General features: G+C 39.5%; 1 protein-coding gene across 1 annotated transcript in view; it reads right to left on the reverse strand.

The window, feature by feature from the left end:
* GUCY2C (guanylate cyclase 2C) overlaps positions 1-18,463 on the reverse strand; it is an 82,921-nt gene that overhangs the window by 55,155 nt on the left and 9,303 nt on the right. Inside the window, exons 3-10 of the mRNA XM_054444573.1 lie at positions 17,285-17,349; positions 14,206-14,421; positions 12,516-12,637; positions 10,832-10,928; positions 8,046-8,163; positions 5,841-5,976; positions 4,102-4,187; positions 869-980 (exon numbers count right to left, since the gene is read on the reverse strand). Of these exons, the coding sequence (XP_054300548.1) occupies positions 869-980; positions 4,102-4,187; positions 5,841-5,976; positions 8,046-8,163; positions 10,832-10,928; positions 12,516-12,637; positions 14,206-14,421; positions 17,285-17,349 (952 nt within the window). The remainder of the gene's footprint in view (positions 1-868; positions 981-4,101; positions 4,188-5,840; positions 5,977-8,045; positions 8,164-10,831; positions 10,929-12,515; positions 12,638-14,205; positions 14,422-17,284; positions 17,350-18,463) is intronic.

Below are 18,463 nucleotides of genomic sequence, written 5' to 3' on the forward strand. Positions count from 1 at the left end.
CACGGGTGAAAGCTGGCCAAGTCATGTTAGGGCTATTCATGACATGATAGGACGTAATCTTAAGTAGGTGGGTAACTATCATTGCAACCCAAATATGTGTCCAGGGAGGGAACGGGGGAGACTGTAAAGGCCAGGATCACTGGTCACCCCTCAGCCTGATACGTTCAAGTATTTCTTGCTGAAATACACAACCTTTTAGCTTATTGCAGTAAAATGTAAATGGAGTAAGAATATATGGCTCATTTTTGCCAGTTGTCAAACCTGGTTTTCTGCGGAATAATTTATGTCAAATGGTAGGACATATTTTAAAGATAGGTATAGCTAAATTAGAATAAGAACGTTTTCTTTCTTTCTTTTTTTTTTTCTTTTTTGAGACAGGATCTCACTCTGTTGCCCAGGCTGGAGTGCAGTAGAACAAAGATAGCTCATTGCAGCCTCGACTTCCTGGGCTCAAGTAGTCCTCCCACCTCAGCCTCCCAAGTAGCTGGGACCACAGGTGCGCACCACTATGCCTGGGTAACTTTTTTTTTTTTTTTTTTAGTATTTTTGGTAAAGACGGAGTTTCACCATGTTGCCCAGGCTGGTCTGAAACTTCTAGGCTTAAGCAGTCTTTCCGCCTTGGCCTCCCAAAGTGCTGGGATTACAGGCATAAGCCACCATGCCTGGCCAGAAATCACTGTTGAATCAGAACTATAATATCATTCATTGTGCAGGGAAGTAAAGACCACATTTACAAACCCAGCAAATCAAACTGGGACAGCAGACAAAACACAGCAAAAAGCACAGGCTAATTACATAAACAATAGACTTTACTTTTCTTACCAGGAAAACAGTGTCAGGGAGAGAAAATTCATTAGAGATATCTTACCCCGGCCTGTAATATCATTAGGAAGTTTAGAGTTCTTCCAAGTGAAGGTGGGGCTCATATCCACAGGATTGGTCTGATTTACATGGGTATCATAGGTCAAAAGAACCTTGTACTGTGTCAGGGCACAAAAAAGAAAAAGGATAAACAGTAAAACATAACAAATTCTAGTGAGATTAATGATTCTACTCAATGATACTTGATTTCCATAACACTTCTCAGTGAAAAAAGGCAACTGTTAACCAGCTAGTTAGGATCATTTATTGGTTCCCAGCATGAACACAGATATAACTTCAGATGGACCAATTAGTTTCCTATTTCTTTATGCTCATACACTACACCATTAACTCCTGTCTGTCCAGCACAGATTCTGTGGGCCTTTAGTGAATCAGTTCGTCTTTCATTTTTCAAATGTTAGAGGCTAAGAAATATTAAATGGCTAGCTCCAAGTCACATGATAAATGAAAGACTAGTGTTTTCCACAATATTAAGTTGCTTTTGAAAAAAGCTCTCAAGAAAATGCATCAGAGCTAAAATCCATTATGTCATTTTGATACATGTCAAGGGACCCTGAAATAACTACATTTCTTAACGTCTATCAATTACTTAATTTTCTAATCTCTTCTGTTCCTTGGCTCTAATATACTTTTGTTGTACATGGCATTAATTAGTTTCTAAAATAAAAGCTTTCATTTTCAAGTAATTTGCCAATGGAAATATTAATATATCCTTAAATTACTGCTGCATATATTGAGTCAATTTTGTAAGGGAGATCTGAAAGATGACTGATACGGTTTGGCTGTGCCCCACCAAAATCTCAACTTGAATTGTATCTCCCAGAATTCCCATGTGTTGTGGGAGGGACCCAGGGGAGGTAATTGAATCATGGGGGCCGGTCTTTCCCCTGCTATTCTCGTGGTAGTGAATAAGTCTCACGAGATCTGACGGTTTTATTAGAGGTTTCCCCTTTCACTTGGCTCTCATTCTCTCTTGCCTGCTACCATGTAAGATGTGCCTTTCACCTTCCACCATGATTGCAAGGCCTCCTCAGCCATGTGGAACTGTGAGTCCAGGAAACCTCTGGAAAAAATTTTTTTTTTCTCTTTTTTTGGGGAAGAAAAGGAGGTTTAATTTGACTTCCAGTTCCACATGACTGGCGAGGTCTCATAATCATGGTGGAGGGTGAAACGCACTTCTTACATTGGTGGCAGCAAGAGAGAATGAGAAAGAAGCAAAAGTGGAAACCCCTGATAAACCCGTAAGATCTCGTGATACTTATTCACTATCATGAGAATAGCACGGGAAAGACCAGCCCCCATGATTCAATTACCTCCCCTGGTCCCTCCCACAACACGTGGGAATTCTGGGAGACACAATTCAGGTTGAGATTTCGGTGGGGACACAGCCAAACTATATCAATGACCATCCTTTTAAATTTACCAGTGTACCCTCAAAATCTCAAAATGTTCCGGACAACAAAGTTATATTTTCTTTCTTTCTTTTTTTTTTTTTTTTTTTTGAGACAGAGTCTTGCTCTGTCAGCCAGACTGGAGTACAGTAGTGTGATCTTGGCCCACTGCAACCTCTGCCTCCCAGGTTCAAGTGACTCTCCTGTCTCAGCCTCCCAAGTAGCTGGAATTACAGGCATGCACCACCATGCCCAGCTAATTTTCGTATTTTTAGTAGAGACGGGGTTTTACCATGTTGGCCAGGCTGGTCTCAAACCCCCTCAAGTGATCCGCCTGCCTCAGCCTCCAAAAGCGCTAGGATTACAGGGGTGAGCCACTGCACCCAGCCCAATGTTATATTTTCATAACTTTACTCTTTCTTTCTTTTTCCTTTATATTGGGATGTGGCATATTGAGTCTCTATTGAGACCTATCCTGGATATAGTTTATCATCCCTTTAACCTTACATTTTGAGAAGATCTCTGATTTCCCCAAATATACATGTTATATAGCACAACTGATGATATTACATTATTGAAAAATTCAACTGAATTTGCTTATAGAGAGAATAAATGCACAGGGCAACATTTTCCATTTTGAAGTATAGTTATGAGACTGACATTAGATCTCACAAGTTTCTGCCTTTCTCTATGAAGATCATGGGCATCATCCCAGATGCAAATAACTCAGAGAGGAATGCATGTACCTTTGTAATTGCTATTAGTAGCTGAAATATTGATGGGATCTTATGTTAAGGTATTCTTATGGAATGTATGCTAAACATAACATTATATTGAAGGTTCAATATAGTATCTAGAAACTACAAATTACATTTATGGAATGCTGCTAGCAAATTTCTGGTTTAGCTTTCTCAACCTGGAAATCTTTTCTCTAGCTTTTCACATTTTCCATTGCAGATATCTTTTACAAAGCTGGGTTGATATACACATTTAGTATATGACTTAGGCTGTCATAACACTCACATTGGAAAATGAAAAAAAAAATGAATAAATTTTATGTTATGTCAGGACCTGACCTCCTATATAAACCTTTTTACTGACCACTTGGTTGGCTGGAACAGCGGCTTTTGTAGTTTGGATGGATATAACATTGGATGACATGAAGACAGGTGTTTTTGTTTTTTGTTTTTGTTTGTTTGTTTGTGACTAAATGCTGACCAGCCATCAATGGTGTGCCAGATAAGAAGCTATGCACTGAAAAGATGGAGAGGTGAGTAGACCACTTCTTTTCTTTAAAGAACCTACTATTTGGTGAGGAAAAAAAAGTGAATATAATATGAATAAAAGCATAGCATTACAGGGCTGTTTATGTGGGGCTCAGGTTTACACATTTAATGATTTTCCTGAGAGTTCAAATGGAGATAACAGGGAATATTTCACTGAAATCTTTAGTTGTGAAAATGAGTAAACAATTCTTAGGAAAGACTTGTGATCCTCTCATTGGTATCCCATCAATAGTCTGGTTGTTATATTATGTAATTTACTCTGGGTGGATATTTAAAATATCTATACCTATCTACATGGATATAGATATAGAGGTATAGATATATTAATAGTAAATACAGTGGATATTCTGAGTAAGAAGTTTTATGGGTCAAAATGCTTAAGGAATACTACCCTAAGTGGGGCGTAATTGTGAAGTTGAAATGAACTGTCTTTAGATCTTAAACATAATTTCTCTAATTCCTTTGCTAGTGCTCCTCTTCCAAGTTATCCCTCCTCACCCAGTCACAGCACCTTGCATTTTCTGATAAGCAGTGAGACATACTTTCTTGGTGTCCACAGAGGTATACAGAAGCATCATGGTACTGTCAACATCCCCCCAGTCATCCAAGGTCACTGGACCGTCATACCCTAGGGCAAGATCAGAGTATGTTAGAGGCCATTGTTGATTTTTGCCTGACAGATAAGTTGGATCATGACAGAAGAGTGTAAAATGGGTTCAAATAGCTCTGTTTCAAATTTACTGAAAACATTGTTGACATTAATAGTCTAATCAGATGGCACCAGGATTGGCTTCTTGGCCCAGAGATCTCTGGAGGGCATTTTTATGGGAGATGTATTTATTTAGAAAAAACAAAAAACCTTTTCATTGCATTTAGGGTGGCACTAAATGTAATGAGTCAATAAGTCCCTCGATTATTAGTGATACATTTTTGCTAAGAATATTTCCTGAACTCCTAGCATAGTGCATAGGGTCACTGCACAATCTTAACATAGATTGTAGGAAGATCAAAATTTTTTCACTGTCACTCGTTTGCTGAAGACATTGGATAAAATTACTTAAGTTTTCTGAGTTTCAGTTTTGTCATCTATTAAATAGCAATATAAGATAAAACTATTTAGGTAAAAAAAAAGTGATCAAATTAGCAACGACACATGGTTCAACATAACAATGAACATTTATTTCCTGTTTACGATATACCAGGCTCTGTGCTAAGTGATTTATATGCATTATCATATTATTCTTCCTGGAATATCATGATGTAGAAACTTATTATCTCCATTATATTGGTGAGAAATAATTTATTTAGTCAGAGATATTAAGGGTCGTACAGCTGGTAGGTGGTGGGAACAAACATTTGTTTGTTTCCTAGTTAAACGTTAAGCCAAATGTTAAGCCTGTGCTAATCCATTAAAATGCTCAACTGTGGTCATGGAAGTGAGGAAATTAAGAATGCATATAAAGTGCCTGGTAGAACTTGGGACACATGGGATGACCAACAAATTACTGTGTCTCCCTCCCTGCAACTTCAGTGAAGCAGAATTGATCTCTTCCTGCCATTGTCATACACCATAGCCACTGGTGCAGCCCTCAGTCCTAATGCTGTCCTCTGAAGCCTACAGAGAAAGTCACTTACACTGCAGTAAAACAAAGGTTTCATAGAGTAAGACTCTGAGGCAAGTTAGAAAAGGCCACTATCATTTGTCTTTGACTTAGTATATATTACATTTAGAGGAAAATTTCTTCATAGTCTCAGGATGAGATCTGGGAAATGAAAGACGGGAGTTTCACTAGGGACTTGTAGGAAAGGGCAACATTGATCCATGCAGTTCAGGAGGTTCGTGTTGTTCTGGAGGGTATTATTTTGTGGAGTTTTGATAGCTAAAGGTTTAACACAGGGTCCCAGATCCTTGAAGGATAGAAAAGGAGATATGGAAGGACCCAAATCAAACTGCAAATATTTATCCTCTTGTTAGTCTCCAAGCACAGTCAGGACATTACTGCTCAAAATGCCTTATGATGAGCTTGTTCATAAGTACAGAACCTGTGCTACCTGCTCTTTCTGTGACATCCAAAGATTCTAAAAGACTGAAGCATAAACTGGGGTTCAGTTATCAATAACAGCACCCTCAAAGTTTATGTACTGATGTTTGCATCCAGTTAAGTTCAAAGGGATTTAGCTGTGGAATCATCTATTGCTAAACCCTCTTTGTTGCCCCAAATCCACTCAGAAAGCCCATGTTTCTTCACCTTGGGGTTATTTGCTCTTAGTAGACCAGTACCTTCAAAAGTGAGATTCCTGAAAGCATGAGCAAATTTGGGGGTGGTAATATTTTCTCCATTTTCAAGAAATATCATCAGCATATGTCCAAAGAGCAGGATTCCATTCAAGTAGGCAAGAGCAAAGTCTCGTTTTGTCTAAATAAAAAAAGGAAAATATTAAAATGGGTCCTTCAAAAAAGAATCTTGTCTTGAGCCTAGAACAAAAGGTTGTTGGGATCAGCAGGGTAACTGGAAAGTTAAAGGGATACCAGGGGAATTGAAGGGTTGTTATTAAAGGAGACTTTTAGAAAACTCTTGCTTGGAGGCCGGGTGAGGTGGATCACGTCTGTAAACCCAGCACTTTGGGAGGCTGAGGCGGGCGGATCACCTGAGTTCAGGAGTTCGAGACCAGCCTGGCCAATACACAGAAACCCCATCTCTATAAAAATACAAAAAAATTAGCCGGCTGTGGTGGTACATGCCTGTAATTCCAGCTACTCGAGAGGCTGAGGCAGGAGAATCACTTGAACCTGGGAGGTGGAGATTGCAGTGAGCCGAGATCCGACTGCACTCCAGCCTGGGTGACAGAGTGAGACTCCATCTCAAAAAAAAAAAGAAAAGAAAAAAAAACTCTTCCTTGGGTCAGTATTCTTTATGATCCCATGTCACAATTCTGTCTTCTCTTGGAATCAATAAAATGAGGGAAGTAACTATAAGCAGTTATACTTCATTCCCATGATGAAAAACATACAAATGCAACCAGGAAAGGCAACATGAAGCATTTTCATAATTCTTATAAGATTTTACATAGAAATAATGTTAGCTTGTAGTTGATTGTTTGTATTAAAGTGCAAAAGAGAAACCCAAAAATCAAAAACCAAAAACAATCCCTGCATTTAAGTATTCTGAATGGAACATGAGCAGTTTTGATTGGATGATACCACTGAACTTGCTTTGAATACAATTCTGATTGGGTTTTACTTCATGCCCCAAATGCCTGCCCTGGGAAAAATAATGGAGAAGGTCAGAACTGCTGTGCCTTGGCAGCTGGAGAATGGTGACCTTCACAGGGCTGAGTGATGAATTAAAAGCCCTTGCTGAACTGAGACCAAGTGGATTCTATTACCTTGGGCATGTTGGACTGCCCATTTGCAAAGAATCGTATTTTTGCTAGAACTGTGAAGACGGCCAAGTGATATCCAGATACTACAATCAGAATTATATTTGTAGGAAATATAAAACTTTCATTGGTTTCAGTTTCTTTTGCTGAAAACATTTCATGAGGTAAAAAGGATCCAGTTGAGACCCAGCTCCAAAAGAGGATGCAGTCCCTGATTTTGGCACGGTTGTAAATGGGAGGACTTAGAACTTCTAGCTGGGAAAAACTATGACACCCCAGAGGTATCCATCTTTCTTTGTAGCTTTTTGGGCCTGGCCCTTGACTTGCCATCCCAAAGTTGTTTAAGGTCATCAGCATTGCCTCTTCCTCTTCCTCCCATCCCAGCCTACTCTCAATGGTTTGTCTCTGTGGGCAGAATGCGTCTAATAGATTTAATCTTATGAAAGTACAGGGACTGACAAAGCCCAATATACTATCAGAATCAGGAGCCTTGCATTATAATAAGGTGGCCATGATTTAGTGTCCAAATGGAGGCTCTTTTTTCTGCACAAATGCTAAACCAGATGGCATAGTGGGATAACAGGAATATACCAAAACTCTCCTGGGCAAATTTGGACAATGGTCAACGTAATTATAATGGAAGACAATGTCTTAACCTAGGAATACACATTTCTAAAGGTAGGATTTTAATATCAGCGACAGGAAAATTTTGCTTTAGGACGTAGGGAACTTTCCAGTAACTCTTGCTTTATTTTACATTATTTAATTTCTACCTCTTATAAGTGTAAGATTGACCCTCAATAGCAGGGCTTCTTCCTGTCTTTCCATATTGTTACTTTCATGCCAATGTTGCAGATGTGTCCACTGTTGGACTGTTCTGTAGTCTAGCAGAGTGACCTATAGTTAAGAGCTTTGATAGGGATCCTGCTGTTTCAAAATGCTGTACATGTAGTTGGTTTCAGTTAACATTTGTTGAGTGAATTGGAGCAAGTAAAAATAATTGCTCATTTTAGAATTTGGGTCCTAAATGGAGAAAAATTATCTTACCCTTGACAAAGAAAATAATAATATATAATTTATACTATAACATAAAATAATAGCTTACAGGTGATAGATTCCTGGAGAAAGAGCTATTTAGGAGGGAATTCCCAGGAGACAGCGTCAGAACAAGGACATTTTTCATATAGTCAGGGGCTGTGACATTGCCCTCAAAGTACTGGTCACTGTAATAAAAAGCACAGGTTCCTCATGAAAATTAGGAAAAATAGAGATGCATCTTCTACAGTTCACCCAAACTATACCATCATCCTTGAAGATAGTTTAAAACATGTTTTTCATTAATCTGCAAAACTTTGTACTTTCCCCAAATAGAATTGTTTTCTTCTGTGCTTGCTAGGTTAAATAAGAGAATTTAAGCAATTGTGGTTAACATACACAAAAGGAAAAGAAAATCAGAATACAGATATTTCTTGATTTCTTTGAGATTTGGGGGGGCTATGGACATGTGAGCTCATGCTTGCTTTTAAGGCTTGGTTTATAGGTAGAAACTTTCTTTTCCTTAAGTGCTTTTAACAATCTAGAGATATTGAGACCTGGTAGAGAGAAATTTTATCACTAAACTTATATTTTAGATGGTGAAACATAAGCATAAAAAGACTAAACATCTTCTCTAACACGGTAAACTTCTTGATATATGGAACATTACCTTATTGATTCTTGTATCCTCAACCCCTAGATAATGCCTGGCACATCGTAGACTCTCAGTACTGTCTAAGATTGCTCTGCAAATGCTATGGTTTATTTTTATTTTTATTTTGTTTTATTTTATTTTTAGATGGAGTTTCGCTCTCATTGCCCAGGCTGGAGTGCAATGGCATGATCTTGGCTCACTGCAACCTCCGCCTCCTAGATTCAAGCGATTCTCCTGCCTCAGCCTACTGAGTAGCTGGGATTACAGGCGCCCACCACCATGCCCGGCTATTTTTTTTGTATTTTTAGTAGAGAAGGGTTTTCAGCATGTTGGCCAGGCTGGTCTTGAACGCCTGACCTCAGGTGATCCACCTGCCTCGGCCTCCCAAAGTGCTGGGATTACAGATGTGAGCTAACATGCCCGGCCTCAAATGCTATGGTTTCTAAGCTTCCTATTATTTGGAGGTTTGAAAAGCATCTGATATGTTTGAACTGCTGCAATTAAGCTGACTATTATTTAATGTCTTTATTTAAAAACTTTTTTTAGGAGACAAGATCTTGCTACATTACCTAGGCTGGTCTGGAACTCCTAGATTCAAGCTATCCTCCTGCCTCAGCTTCCTGAGCAGCAGGGACAACAGGCATGCACCGCTGTGCCCAGCATATTTAATATTTGAACACATCTACTATGTGCTAAGAACTGTATTGGATATTTTACTCCTATTATCACATTAATCCTAGAAGTACCCTTATGAAGAGGACATTTTAATTCTCATTTTACAAATGAGAAGATTTAATCTCAAAATGCTAAAAAAATCCAAGAGTCAAAACAACCAGAAGTGTCAGAATTGGAATGTGAACACATTATGTCTAATTTAGTCTCATGAGCTTTCCAAAACATAGCCAGGTGTCCTTTGGGAATAGTGACAAAGGAATGCCAGCACTTTGGTGGTTTACTGAGGATTTCTGAAAGTAAAATTTTACCAACCTGACTTCACTAAGGACTTCTTCCAGGGGCAAAGCAGCTATTGAAATCAATGAGGTTCTTGGAGTGAAATATTGGTAACTCTGCCCTCTTTCCTGTACTTCTGTAGTTAAGAGTCTAGTTGGTTAATTAAATTACCTTCATGAATGTGGAGCCATCAAACAGGCCTGCGGTTCCTATACTTCATTTCCATTCATGCTGTGAGAAGTATCATTAGTGTGGGTGAAATGATCAGGCAAATATGGGAAAGATCTAGACAGTAACAGCCTCTTGTCTGAATACAGACAGGTAATGATTAATGGCCCAGTCAGATAAGTGAAGTCATGTGATCTGGCTTCTGGGGACAAGGGGCATGGGCATGGCAGTGACACCTTCTTCAAGCCTAACTTGACTCAAATATTACCTTGGCCCAGCTTGTCAGTGGGGTCTCCAACCATATCAGATAATTAGCGATAAAAAAAGATGGGATGTGATCAAAGGTGCTTTCTACTCTCCAGCATTTTTTCTCTTTGGCTCAGAGAAATGTGGAGGAAAAGATCACCACCTAGTGACTACACCACAGAGGGTGAGGAATAATTGTGTATATCAGACTCATACAACTGAAACTTCAAGCTTATCAGAGGTGGTTGAAGGAAAAGTAATCTAGGACCAAAGGCCATTAGCAACTGAAGGAAAAAAATGGGGCTGACATTACCAGGAACAATATTATTGATCTTTAGTTGATTTATTATTTTCTGGACAAAGACTTTAAAATCAGGCTAGAGATCAGGATCGTATGTTTTTTCTTTCTTTTTTTTTTTTCTTTTAATAGAGATGGAGTCTCACTGTGTTGCCCAGGCTGGTCTGAGACTCCTGGACTCAAGCGATCCTCTTGCCTGGGTCTCCCACAATGCTGGGATTATAGGTGTGAGTGACCATAGCCAGCCAGGATTCTATGTTGACTGAGCAGGCCTCAGTCATAAATGGACATGTCGGTTCAATGGGGCTATAATAAACCTTTTATATTTACAAATGGTGAAGGTGTCAAAGGAATGCATCTCTGCTAAAGCCACAATTAGCTAAATAAGAATGACGGTGTGACGGAGTTAAAATATTATCATCATACTTAACCCTATAAGGGGTTGTGCAAAGCAAGAGAAAAGAGAACGTGCCTTCTGGAAATCCTTGGAATACTTCCTTTTTGAAAGGAGGAGGGTTTTTCCAAATATTATACCTACTTGAAAAGATCCACTAGAATAATGACAATGTCTTCAGCCACTGCTCGGTCACCCTTCAGCTTGTAGAGGAACTCTGGACCACCACACATAATAATCACTGGAGGAGAAGGTAAGACAAGGAGAGAAATATATGACAGTCTACAGACAAACAGGCAGGGAACCAGTTGCCTGACTTTGAACCCAGTATGTTAATGTTAAATTTTTTAAAGATAAACTCCAATTCCTTAAATTCCTCCTTCCTTTTTTTTTTTCATTTACAATTATAGAGTCAGAATAGAGCTGAATGGGATCAAATCATCTCGTCCATCATTCTTTTAATTTTATAGATTTAAGGAGGCTGAAGCCAAGATGCCAAAGGGTCAAAGAACTAGTAGATGACAAAGACAGCTCTGATAGTCAAGTGCAGTGCTTATTCCATTATGCCAGGCTGGAGTAATTACAGAATATATTGTCATAGATAAGTGAAGTATACCTCACCATTTGTAAAAGTGGTTGAAAAAGATATTATAAAAGTGAGAACTGAGAAGAATTTATAAAGTCTCCCTAAGCAACTGGGGCTTTATCTGTAGCCTCTTCACTCAAAACTTCATCTTAGTAACTCCAATGCCAGAGTCCAATCTGAAGTCTACCACTAATTTCTGCCAGCTATCCTGAATGCAGTTTTATGAGTGAGAGGAGTTGGGGGAGACTTCATTAGATCTTTTTAGATGCTGTGCCATTATGCTGCCCTGTTGAATCGTAAACTCTTTAGGGACATAAATACTTATATATTTCTTTCCCACCATATCTTGGTTAATGTTTTTGCAACTGGTAGGCCATTAATATAACAAATGCTTGATAATGGCAATAAATGGTAATTTGAATATCAGGAAATCCACCAAGCAAGTATCTTTCCTTGTAGAAAATTCTCACAATTGATTCCTTTGCCCCTGATACATTCTTGTTTGTCAAGAGAATTCTGTGGAAAGTGCAACAAATCCCCTAATATCTTAGTGAGGATGACTTTTTTTATTTGAATAGATTTTTGGGGGAACAGGTGGTGTTTGGTTACATGAATAAGTTCTTTAGTGATTTCTAAAATTTTGGTGCACCCATCTCCCAGGCAGTGTACGCTGTACCCAGTGTGTGGTCATTTATCTGAGGATAATTTTTTATCCAATTAGGCTTTCATACTTGGTCTCTAGCTGGTAGATCACTGGGCAGGTGAGATACAGAAGGAATAGGAAAGTGAGATAATCTTTGCTTACCTTGTAATTTTGCATGAAGCTATGTAATCAATAAATTCATCCTCTTGGTCACCAGGAGGACTGGGGCTCAGAATGTGTGAAGATTGGTCACAAATCCAATAATATGTTGGATTGAGGTGAATTTAAAAAAAGAGTTTGCTGAGGGTGGGTCATAATATCATTTGGGTTTATAGAAGCTGGATTTTAGCATTATCATTATTATGTTAATATAATTACTCAATAATACTTAGGTATTTTCTCTCAGAGGATAAGGTTTTTAGTCAATGAAAGGAACAATATAATGAAGTTGCATGCAATTACAGATCTCCCAAAATATACAAAATATGTATGAGTAAGGATGATAGCTCTGCAGTGGAGGATTTGTTGAAATGACTTACAAGGAGGTGGTAGTCGTAAAGAAGTTAGCAAAAAAAAAAATTATCTTCATGTCTTCTTACCATTGCTTTTCCTGTTGTGGTCTGTTAAGATATCCTGAAACTCCTTATCTTGTCTTAACACCACCTTAAAGCTGAGTTCGTGGGAGAAATAGGAAACGCCAGCCTCCAGAGCATTAAGGTACCTGGAATAGGAAAAAGAGAAACTAAAACAGCTTACTTCCCTCATGGCCTTTCATGCCTTTCACTTCTTATTTGCAGATCTATCCTGGGATTTGTTCATCTAAAATTCATTTCTGTTATTAACACAATAGACAGCACACACCATGATACCACTAGTTTAGATTGTAAGATCTAAATTAGTGAAAGGATGGGGGAAGGTTTAGGGATCTTCAAGTATACATGTAAATTGTTATCCCCATAATCACAGTGTATGTCTAAGTACACTCTAAGCAATTTTGTGAATATGTGGCTTGGTTACTTTGATTTATTCTAAAGTGAGTTGTCATGATATCTGACATTTGGTGAGTCATTTGTGATGGTTTCTGGCTGCTTGCAGGAAGAGGGTTCTACTCTGCTCTATAAACTAGTCCCATTATCATAGATAAGTTGAAACCCTTGAAACTACAGTACAAAAATTCAGAGTTGATAGGAATAATTTCTGCTCCTGTTTAAACCTCACATTAGATACTGTGGGTTGATTCCTGTGGGTCCCTAGATGTGCATCCCTGGTGGTATCCCATCTTAGTCTTTTGCTTACTTAGATGGAGAGAGAATGCAGAATTAAGCAGTATCCTGGAAGTGCAGGCAGCAACCCAGCCAGAAGATTTCCTCTACCACCTTTGTTGGAGTTGAATGAATCTTTCCATTTTATTTTAGTAATGATACCTGATATGGTTAGGCTTTGTGTCCCCACCCAAATCTCATCTTGAATTGTTATCCCCATAATCCCAATAATCCCCACATGTCAAGGGAGAGACCAGATGGAGGTAATTGAACCATGGGGGTGGTTTCCCCCATGCTGTTCTCATGATAGTGAGTAAGTTCTCATGAGATCTGATGGTTTTATAAGGGGCTCTTCCCTTTTTGCTTAGCACTTTTCCTTCCTGCCACCTTTTGAAGAAAGTGCCTTGCTTATCCTTTACCTTCTGCCATAATTGTAAGTTTCCTGGGGCCTCCCCAGCTATGTGAAACTGTGAATCAATTAAACCTCTTTCCTTTATAAGTTACTCAGTCTCGAGCAGTTCTTCATAGCAGTATGAAAACAAACTATTATTAATACAATACCCATTAGTCCTGTTTCTCCCCCACCTCTTGTTCCTCTGAGAAGTGTGAGATCAGTTTTTCTAACTAATTGTACGTATAGGCAAGATGCATGTTCTCTGGTATTGTTTCTTACACAGGAGTGTGAAAATATTAACTCCTGGCTTTCATTTTCCTTATCTGTAAAATAGGGATCCTATTTCTTGTTTTATTTTCTTCAGATAACTTACTGCAGGAAATCAATAAAACTGATGTGAACGTACTTTCAAAACAGTAAAGAGTGTTGCAGATGCAAACTATACTGATTATTTTTATAACTCTGTATTTACTTGGTCCCCTTTGCTTTTATTTATGTGTGAGAAAGTGAACTGATGTCTATACCCAATGCTGTTACCAGTGGAAGGTGCATCTGATAATAACTAGTGGCCTGCATGATCCTATGGCTTCTCTCCATGGCAAGTGCTAATGAAATATTAATGATCCTGCTTACCAGAAACAGTCCTCAGTCTCTGTACCATTCTTGTAAACATATGAAGTGCTCCAGGAATAAGTTTTGAAGGGCAGATCATTGGTTTTCCAAAAGTTAACCAAGAAGTACGTCAACTTTCTAGCTGGAGACATCAGCCTGGTTAAGGTTTCTTTATAGTCACATGACAATCCAAAACTTCCAGCTGAGATCATGGGGTAGCTCAATTCTGTGTCAAGGCTATGTCAAGAGGTTGAGGAAGAAAACCATTATCAGTATTAACTTAAGTAGCACAAATAAGGTCCCTCTTTAACCTGTTTCAGCACGTGTGTATAAATGGTAAGAATGAAATCGGGTCATTAAAGCAGGTTTCTCATGTATATAGGTGTCTTTCTCATACAGCTAAGTTTAAAAACATTTGTTGAGCATATGCTATGTTCTAAGCACACTCTAGGCAATTTTGTGAATATGTGGCTTGGTTACTTTGATTTATTCTAAAGTGAGTTGTCATGATATCTGGGCTGGGATACAGGGGAAGTCGGGCTAAGAAAAAGGATAGACCACCACGGCCACCATAATTGTTGGAAAGCCAGAAAGATGCCATCTATACTTGGCCATGCGTTGCCTTCTCCCCAGCTTGTTCACCTCGGTATCTCCAGTCATCTAGGCTCGTATGTAGGTGCTTAATATGTATTTAACGAAGGAAGTAAAACAACATCCCCTTCCATCTTCAGTGCTCCGTCAAAAGGTTTTAGTGGGCTTCCTGCTTGCATCTCAAACTATAATGTTCATAGTCAGAATTCTCTTTCATTTCTGTTCCTCGAAACTATTTTTCATTTATTTTAGTGTTTTGAGATTTTTAAATTTATTTTAGTGTTTTGAGATTGCAAAGGCTTCTTTGACTACTTTCCATCTCTCACCCCAACATCATACCATTGATTGATTCTACCTTCAAACATCTTTGCAGTTATCCTCCCTTTCTATGTCCACTTCCTTCTGGCTAATCCAGGCCCTCCTTCTCTGCTGACTTTCCTGTCATCAGTCTCTGCCTGTGTCTTTCCTATACACTGTGGTCAATCATTCTTCTGAAAGTTGGCTGCTTCTCATGGCATTCCCAAGCTTAAAACCTTAGTGATTTCTGATGCGAATCTCATTAAATGCAACTTCCTTCACCTGGACTTTCCTCCCATGAACTTCCAAATATGGTCCTACTTAATTTTCCTAGTCTTATCTCTATTATTCCCCTTTACATTTCCTGAACTCTAGTTAATACAGAGTTCTTCATTTCCCTGCTTATTTGCTTTTACACGTACTTCTCCCTCTGCCTGGCTAGAAAGCTCATCTCCTCATCTCTCTACCCATTAAAATTTTACCCATTCTTCAGCATGCGAACAATCGCATCTCCTTCATGAGTTTTTTTTCCTCCATTGAAGCTTAGTCCCCTCAAACAGGGTGACCCTTCCCTTCTGTGCACTCTATAGCTTCTCTTTTCTTTTCCCTTCTCTCTCTCCCTTCCTTTCTTTTTCTCCTTTCTCCCCCTCCCCTCCCCTCCCCTCCCCTCCCCTCCCCTCCCTCCCCCTCCTTTCCCCTCCCCTCCCCTTCCCTTTCCTTTCCTTTCCCTCTTTTTAATAGGATCTCACTCCGACACCCAGGCTGGAGTGCAGTGGTGTGATCCTGGATCACTGGAGCCTTGATCTCCTCAGTTCAAGTGATCCTCCCATCTTGGCCTCCCACATTGCTGGGACTACAGACGTGCATGACTACACCTGGCTAATTTTTTTATTTTTAAACTTTCTGTAGAGCGGGGTCTCACTATGTTGCCTAGGCTACTCTCAAACTCCTGGGCTCAAGGGATCCTCCTGCTACGGCCTCCCAAAGCCCTGGGATTACAGGCGGGTGCCACTGGTCCCTGCCCTCTGCAGTTTCCTGTTTCTATTTCCCTGATGGCGTCGATCTCACTGTGGTTTGTATTGGTCAGAAGAGTCCTTGTCACCTTCTCTATTTGGGTGGGCAGGGGCTGTGTTTTACTTAATTCTCTCTACTCTGACACAGCTAAAATGCTTCTTTGCACGTAGAAGGTCTTCATAAATGGTGAATCAATTTTTCCAATCCTCCTTTCCTTTTGAGCATATTCTATAGCAATATTAGTAAGTGATCAGGTTAGATGACAGTTGGGAACAAATGCAAGGAAGAGTAAGATTCTGGGTCTGTCTGCATTTTGGTATGGAAGAGAAGCTAAAAAAGTGCTCAGTGAGCCGGAGCATCTGAGGCTGTTTGTAATTGTGGGTGTGAGATGACAAAAGCAAACTTTGCAACAGAATTTTCAGAGGTCTAATGTTTACCCTCCAAAATCCATTGCAAGTGATTGTCTGCACAGTTTTCTCTGTGTAGATGAAGGGTGATTCTTGATTCAGGGTCAGATTGAACAGGTACAAAAAAGGAACTTGAGCAGGATTTTGATTAGGGAAGGTGTAATTAGCAGAACAAAGTATTTTTTGGTGATAATTACATTGTGTAAAATGAACGGAAGAGATGAGGGTGATTTTCCCAGAGCCAGAAAAATATATTCATTCTAGAATATATTGAGAGCTTTGTTCTAAGATAGTAAGGGCACTGTACAAAGGACTTTAACATGTCCTTTATATAATTCTCAAATAACCCCATGAACTAAATATATTGTTATTTTCCCCACTTTCACAGACCTACAGGATAGAACAGAACCCTACTAGTAGCCCGGGGTGTTGCACTTTCTTTTGTGTTTCCCAAACCTCTACCCATACTTTTGTGAATATTTTATTTATTAAACTCCTCAAATTATCCAGTTTCACTGTCTTTCCTGCTTTCTCTCAAAACTCTGACTTTTTACCCATACCATGTTTTCTCTCAAGGTCAGATGTTAATGACTCAACCTGAATGGCTACAGACATTCACTCCATGCTGAGCAAGGGAAGTTACCTGGATAAGAGAATGACAGTTATGGGGAGATGGCAAAATACTAGACCTCAACACCTCTGATTGTGTTGCCTTCACTAGACTGTTGTTTGATGAGTCCTTTAAGTTGCAATATCATGTCCTGACTTCAGTTCAAAGTAGTATTACTTACTACATCTGGAAGGTGGAGTATGTACATGAGGGCCCTATGAGGACACAGCCCATCCGTTTTGCATTCTGTAGGAGAGAAAACAACAATGAATTCCTAGAACTAAGAAAAATACTCAGTGGACAGGAAAGAAGTAGCAAGGGGAAGGCTCCCAGAGGTTTAGAAAGTGGGGCCTCCCAAGATGCTCAAACTCAGAGCAGCATAGGGTGCCTTGGGCTGGACAAGGATCAACTGAGGTGTGGAGAGGGTCGAGAGGGAAAACACACTACAGGGAGGGAAGGTATTTTACAAAGGTGAGCTGACTGGAGGTGAACCTGGCTTCCCTCTCAATGCAGGATGGGAAGAGGCAGAAGAGGGACTGGGAGGCTGTAGCCTTAGTAGTGTCTGTAGGCCAGATAGTGGTGAGATGAGATTTGGAGGTGCTTTGAAGGGAGAGGGCAAATTTCAGTTGTAGAGAGAACTACAAAACAGGGCTGAAGTGAGTAAAATGCTATGCAATTGATTGGATGATTATTGATCTTATTTTCTCCTATTTCTTAAGGGGAATCTGGCTGGGACCATCTCATCCCTGGTTTTGGAGAACCAGGTTATACCTCTCTCTGTAGAGGCAGAGAAAAGCAGCATGTATTTCTGAAACTGTGATGTGGAGTTTATTGAACTATGCTTGTGCACACCTTACCTTCCCAAGATTGAGAATCACTGCTGTGGTAGCCATTGTTCCCGATGGGAGTGTGGCCTGCCTGGTTGGTGTGATGTTATTGATTAAAGTTTAGAGCCGTGGCTCTATTCCCAGTGCTTTGCTGCTCAGACAGCCTTTTCTGTAGTTTCTATAGTAAGGGGGTGCATTGCACATCTGCTTGTCTCTAGAGAGCTTTTAACACTCTTTATTTCCTTAAAGCTCTGGTTGGGATTGGGGTTTGGGGATTGGGAGGAGGAACTAGGCAAGAATCCCCCTCTTCCCATTTTCATCCTTTGACATTGCAGTTACTACTTTAAGTTAGGTGTCAGATTCAACCCTTAAGCAATTAACTATGATCTGATATATGGTGATGACTTGAAGTAAAGATTTCTGGTGTGGGGCCTTGAAATATGTTTTTAAACATGATTTCTCAGGTATTTCTTGAGGGACACAAAGGCAAACCAGTTTATACTAACATTTAAATAAAGAAACTTAAAAACTGG

Source organism: Pongo pygmaeus, chromosome 10 (assembly GCF_028885625.2).
Source record: "Pongo pygmaeus isolate AG05252 chromosome 10, NHGRI_mPonPyg2-v2.0_pri, whole genome shotgun sequence".
NCBI classification, from domain to species: Eukaryota; Metazoa; Chordata; class Mammalia; order Primates; family Hominidae; genus Pongo; species Pongo pygmaeus.